Below are 6,877 nucleotides of genomic sequence, written 5' to 3' on the forward strand. Positions count from 1 at the left end.
CAAGATGAGAATCAGGCCCTCTGTCTCAAACACTGAATTTCTGTAATGTATCATTTTATTTTTCTTTCTCTTTCTTAAGATGACCTTGAATGATGCCATGAGGAGCAAGGCAAGGCTGTCAATTACAGGAAGTACTGGAGAAAATGGACGTGTTATGACTCCAGAATTTCCAAAAGCAGTGCATGCAGTACCTTACGTGAGTCCTGGCATGGGAATGAATGTCAGTGTGACTGATCTCTCGTGATTGATAAGAACCTTTTGAGTGCCTTACACAATGGTTTTCTTGTGCGTTTATTGTCAAAGTGGTGAGAGGCATCCAGTATCTTGAAGACTTTTCTTTCAGCCAAGAATTCTTATATTTGTGGAGTTCATCTTGGATTGTAATGAATGCTTAGTTCAAAACACAACACCATTTTCTACACAAGTTCAAGATGAAGCTTGACTGACATGCACAGCTAACATGGAAGTACTGTAATCTAACTGAAGTCGTTGTACAGGCAACACACCAGTTTCTGCAGCCACCGTTGTTAGTCCCTTGGTTCATATTGACTTAAGCACACTTGACATCAATTGCATCAAGATGTGACATGTTTTATAAGAAAAAGAAAAAAACATTTAAAATGAAAAAAATATTTTTAGGTATTTTCACAGACAAAAACTGGCTTTTAAATAAATTTGCTTCCATAATGGTTGAATATGACAAAAGAAAAAAAAAAGAAAAAAAAAAGAAATATAGACTGTGGGGAAGTGGAATATGAAAATAAGGCTTAAAGCATCAGTTCCATATTTTTCAAAGCCAAATATGTAATATGGAGAAGAGAAGAAATAATAATTAAAAGGTTTGAATCTTGTAATTTAATATTGTTATTAAAACTTTGCTGTATATCCTATTCTTTAACATTTGGTGTTAATATAAAATTACTTGGCAATGCTTGACATTTGAAATAAACTTTTTTCTATGGTTTTATTTGCAAGTGTTCCATTAATTTTACTAGCTATGGTTGGATTATGAAGAGTCTGAAATCTAAAAGGACACTGTCAAGGTTGGGTCAATGTTTTAGTTTTTGGCAGTGTCGCCACCCCCAGGTCACTTGAATCTGTTCAACGTTGTTTTTTCTACAGACGAGCCCAAGCTGTGATGCTCAGATATGCATTCTGAACTCTGGAGATCAACGTTGTTCTGGCTTGGAGTGGTACTTGATACCAGCACATGAGGAGTCAGATAGGTGCTGATTTAGAGCTCCTCTTAACTCTGACGTACAGGGACTTATGATCCAAAGATTTGGTTCATATCTATCTCTACTTTTGTACAATTGCGTTCATAAATACATGTACAGAGAGAGAACACTATCGGTAAAAATTGGTAAATTGCAAGCAGTAAAATAGTGTTAAATATTTTTTTAAAGTATGAAACAAACACAGATCTCAAATTGTTCCTTTAAGGAAGCAGTTTTCAAACTGTTAAAGGGTAATTCTAAGCAGTAGCTAGTAAAGTTCTTTGTTATGAAAAAAAAAAAAAAACCAGCCCAAAACCTTGGCAATGTCTTTTTAAATTAAGATTGGTAATAACTCGAATTAGATGCAAGTCTGTACTGATGAAAATTTAAAAATTTTCCTGGATCTTAATCATTACAAATATTCTTTGCAATCTGAAATTACCATACGTTTTAATTATGTGTATTTAAAAATGATAACTCTACTTACAAAGCAAAAAGGAATCCTAGGAGGGGTGCAATAACATTAATTTAAATGCTAATGCAAATCAAAGCAACATCGTGTTTCTCCAGCTTTCCCTGTAGATAAAATTCCGTACATTTGGTAGAAAACTTACATTTTTCTGCATTGTGGATACATTGCCTCATGCAGTATCAGTAAATCTCTATTTTATTTTGCACTTGAATAAACTTTGAAATATGACTTGCAGTTTTAGTTGGAATCCACTTCTTAGGCTTAAGTAAAGTATTTATTGAACATCGGAGAAGACAGAGCCTTTATCAGAAACTTGAAATCACTTCTTGTGGTACAAGCTCTGACCCTGTTTCTGCAAGGTGTGAACACAGTGTATACCCTCAGTGCGGTCAGCAAACGAGGTATATACAGTGTTTTCAACGTCAAACTTACCAGTAACTTCCCCCTAATTAAAGTAAACTAAAGCTTTTCTTGACGCATCTGTAATCCATGGGAGTTCTGTGCATTACTCTTCATCAGGAATGTTGGGGAATGCATTCTGATTTTTAATGTTCAAAGCTAGAATGACCAAACTAAAATAATACTCATATGGTAATTTAAACTTTTTGAAAAAGTAGAATTCCATTACTGTATACAGTGGAAAGCTATTTATTGTACCTCTGGGTTTATTCCTCTAAAAATCGTAGCGTAAAAAAATCTTTGTCAAGCCTGAACTGATGTATATAACTGAAATAATGTAAAGTTATATTTTCATGTTTTTATACTTAACAACATGATGGGAATACATAATGTATGAGTATTTCAATTACAGATAATATTGATTGGATAATACACATCTCAGTTAAAAAGCAGTAATCATAGTTTAATATCCATGTTACAGTACATCAGTATATTGCTATATAAAGTATGTCTGTGTGCATTTAAGTGAAAAGTAGTCAAGAGTGATGAAAGCTGTCCAAGGGTTTTTTATTCATTTTATATGAAAACTGTTATGGAGCAACCAAAATGTTTATGAACTCAAACTTGTGTAAATTTCAAAATGTCCTTTACTGTAGCTTTTTGTTTACAGTACAGTATCTTATTTTCTGCTTTGTTAAATGAGTAACAGTACAAAGCTGGACATACACTTTCTAAGACATTAACGTTTCCGTTTTTTCATGTATACCTATATGACAGAAAATGCTTCTGATTTTATTTTTCAATCTAACACATGATGGCTTTTCTGGAGTGTTGTATAAACTTCAATCATACATAAAAAATCTTCTTAAAAAAGGCAAAAGACCTTTAATGTCTGCTTAGTATTATTGAAATCTGGTTTCTTATTTATTATAAATGTATTTTCCTAAGATCTTACATAGAGCAAACCTCTTTGTCCCCACAGACAGGAAATTTCCTTGAAGAGTTTTGCAAGGATAATATAAATCTTCCCCCAAATCATCTTGGCACTCAAGGGTAGATTTATGGTAGTTTGCGTTACCGCTAAACGAAGTAATGTAACTTTCCTGCCAACAATATAATTGTATTTCTGGAATGTAACCTTCTTGATCATGGTTATAGTGGCAGTGTGATAGGATGGTAATGCTAGTAGGTTAAGTATCTATTCAGTAACTCTACTTTAAAATTGCCAGCTTCAATCAGTAATTTTTTACTTCAACAGATTGTTGATGTGTCCAAAGCAGAGAAAGAACCTGAGAAATGGCAGTTATTTTAGGTATATATTAGTAGTGTTGCTGCTAGAGATCTATTGCAACAAAGAGCTTGCTACAATAGCAAGGAGAGTTTAAAGAGGTTTGCAATGTGAAAAGTTCAACATTTTTATTTAAATGTATTACACATTTTAACAGAGGGTCTTGGGGTATCAGTGTCCTCTTTACCTGATAGATGTGGACAATATCTTTACACGAAGTACAGTGCACAAATAATGGTATTTTAAAATACAAATACACTGTTGCAGCTATCATTTGGTAGAGTTAGTTACCTGAATACAGTGGTCATGAGCAAAATAGAATCAGTAGCAGCTGTTCTGCATGATATCCCTAGAGGCTACTCAAACCTGTTTCACGGTACCGAAGTTTATTGTTTATTAAAGCTTTTCATTTGTCCTGTCATGGGATCACAAAAATTCGGTGTGAGAGACCTATCAGGTCCAAATTATCTTAGCAATTCATATTATATCAAGCACTTAATATAAAATTCAGCAAATTACTTAGCTGTGGAGTTAAATTCGAACATTTTCCCTAGCATCAGTTTTTGTAGATAATGGACAGTACTGTATACCTGTGTGAGATGTAATAGACTTAGGGAATTGTATACAGTAATGGCACCTATATGACAAATTTCATTCAGTCTATGCCTGCTATGGTCTTCTTGAAATTTCTGCTCATGCTACTAATACTCCAAACTTTGGGGCTGCTTCAAATAGATCAATGGTAAAATTGCCCTAAAATTGTTCTTTTTTTCTGTCTTGAATGCTGTCTCTCCTCTCTCCCAAAAGAAGTTGTTTAATAAGCATGTCTGCATCTAATATTGGGGACTTAGAGGAACTTGAAGTGATAACAACTTCATAACAAGGAATCTCCATTAATTCCTACTTGCATTTAGTAGGAGTCAACTCCGTGTATCCTGAAGTAATGGTAATATTTGTAATGCACCTTTTTTTTTAGAGATTTCTGTAAAGTAGTGAATATCACTTTGATCAGAACTTCATTTAGAGGCATTTAGTGCTTTAACATAAAATTTGTTGAATTGATATTCTTTAATTTATGGATTTAATAGTCTTTGTGAAAAAGAAATGTTTAAAATAGGATTTTTGCAAACAAGTGGCAAGAAAATAGAACACAATAAGATAAAATACGAAAATTCTGAGAATTACAGATCTAATTCACCTGCAGCTTTTACACATCATGAGGTCTTCCCACAGTCCCTAACCTTACTGTCAGGGCATATTACGTGATGTGCTTTCTTTCTTTCCCTCTTACCCCACCACATGTGATTAGTTCTAATACATATTTTTTTATGCCTACTTGGTAGTTATATAGGAAATATAATAGGAAATGTAATTACTGTATATAACACCATAATTTTTTCAAAGTTGATTTGGCAGTCATTCAGAATGTTTATTATAGGTCATTGTGTATGTCTCTGTGTTAAAGAAGCAGTGATGATAAAGGTGGGAAAGATATCTCCCGTCATGTAAGCTAAACCCTTAATTCAAGTGGCATCATCCACTGCACTGTTCTATCAGTCTCCTTTGTACATCTTTTATTGCTAATGAAAATGAAAATTTGGCTACCTCTGTAGCCATGCCGGTACTTTACTTACTGCAGTGGTAAGAAAATTCTTTCTAGCTAAAAGAAAAGCATCATCCCACTTAATTCCACAAAGTTGTTCTGTGAATGACTTCATAGCATTCACCCAAAGTTCTTCCTCACAATACGCTTACAACTCTCACTCACAGGAAAGGACCATTACTACATTCTGTAGGCATAGGGAAGAAGACTGCATTTCACTTGTCATTATTTTTAACAAATGCTGACTTTTCAATACTCACTTCTCTGTGTTAAAGCATTTACTCCTACTAGTCGTCCTACTGATGACTGTAATTTAAAATATATGTTGAAATTAAAACAAGTCTTACTTATTCGCTTTCGAAATCCCAAACCTGATTTTGAAAGCGTGTCTTACAGAGTAGAAAAGGGCTGCTAAACGTTAGTGCCTAGACCAGCCCCTTGGAATTGTCTTCAGTTAGTTTGTATCTGGAGGTGGGGGAAATGCTACAAAAAAGGGGGTTCCAATGGATCCCATGAGCCGTGCAGGACCGCACTGCCTCCTTTGCATCTTTCCATGCACAGAAGAGAAGCAGTTGGGCAAAGCTGAAACAGCAGTTGGAGAGGCAGTTTCATGTCATTCTTCTGTCCTCCCTCAATCCTAAAAGGTGAAGGAACATCCAGAAGGGAAAACAGAGAGGATTTATCCCTGTTTTCTAAGGATAGAAAATATACTCACATTTTTTTTCCCCTTTAAAAACCCACTGTTAGTGCAGTTTTGAAATTATAATTCTCTGGTTTAGTTTATTGTTCTTTTATTCTTTTATTGTTCTTTTATTGTCCAATCCTTAAAATTGGAAAATAAAATCTCTTTCCAGAGTCATTTCCTGTCAGTAATGCGACTGTGTACTGCCTTCTTAGAAGGGCAGCCCAGAGTCCTTCTGGCATGTGCTTTACTGAAGCATCAAGAGCACCTTGTTAAAAATATACTTGGAGGCTTTTATATGACAACTTTTTACCCAATTTTCAAGTTGTGTTGTTACTGCCTGCCCTTCAGCACTGTGTTCTCTGAGTTAAGAGAAGAATGTAATTAAAGAGGTCAAGCTATAGCTCTTTCATTTAATAGTACGCTTTACAAATAAGGTAGTATTTTTCAGTAGTTGTTTTCCTTACGAGTTTCATTAAAAATCACAAACGCGATTTTTGGGTTACGTTATACTTCTAAATAGCAGAATATTCACAAAAATATTTTTTCTGGTTCTGAACGATTAGATACTTTTTATAGTGTCATAATGACTAATGATACAGTAATACAAACTACATGATTTTTTTCTCAGGTGCTTGCTTTTATATTTGTTACTGTTTTTAATAATATCACAAAACTGTTGGAAGAATATGTACATAAATTTGGAACTAAGTGGCTTGGCAGCTAATACAAGTCACCTGTAGCTGGAGTTTATCATTTAGCCTCAGCTACTCTGTGTTAATAAATAAGCAGAGTTGCTGGAATATGAAAATGCAGATTGTGGATGTTCCAGTATATACATATCCATACACAAATACGGAAGTGCAATAGTAGAACTAGTGCTGAGTTTGATAAGGCCATAGTCAAAAGTGTTGATAACCACAGCAATAATTCATAGCAGGGCCAGTAGCAAGAGGAACATTCATAAGCGAGTGCCTTACCACCCTTAGTTTGAGTAAATATGGGATCTTACATTTCCATAGGGCAGCACGGTAGTCCCGTGGGATTCAGTCAACAGTGAGTCCCATAACTTCGAAATCTGGTGTAACTCCTGTGATTGTCTTTGTTTTTACTGACATGATTAAGTTCTACAGAACTTCTGTGAGAAGAATGGGGCTCTTCCACACTACCTTTGGCCTACAGAAAAAGGTCAAATGAAAGCTATCGCATGTGGCCT

At 34.7% G+C, this 6,877-nt stretch overlaps 2 protein-coding genes across 2 annotated transcripts in view; both read left to right on the forward strand.

Annotated features, from left to right (window-relative positions):
- The window catches only part of LOC104294139 (glutamate receptor 4-like), a 1,563-nt gene extending 760 nt beyond the window's left edge, over positions 1-803 (forward strand). The window contains exon 2 of the mRNA XM_009893712.1: positions 80-803. Coding sequence (XP_009892014.1) covers positions 80-244 — 165 coding nt within the window. The 3' untranslated portion in view covers positions 245-803. The remainder of the gene's footprint in view (positions 1-79) is intronic.
- Positions 1-2,970, forward strand: part of GRIA2 (glutamate receptor, ionotropic, AMPA 2) — a 55,253-nt gene extending 52,283 nt beyond the window's left edge. The window contains exon 15 of the mRNA XM_009893771.1: positions 80-2,970. The gene's annotated coding sequence lies outside the window, so the exon portion shown is untranslated. The remainder of the gene's footprint in view (positions 1-79) is intronic.
- Positions 2,971-6,877: the final 3,907 nt, after the last annotated feature.

Source organism: Charadrius vociferus, unplaced genomic scaffold, assembly GCF_000708025.1.
Source record: "Charadrius vociferus isolate BGI_N301 unplaced genomic scaffold, ASM70802v2 scaffold59, whole genome shotgun sequence".
Lineage (NCBI taxonomy): Eukaryota > Metazoa > Chordata > Aves > Charadriiformes > Charadriidae > Charadrius > Charadrius vociferus.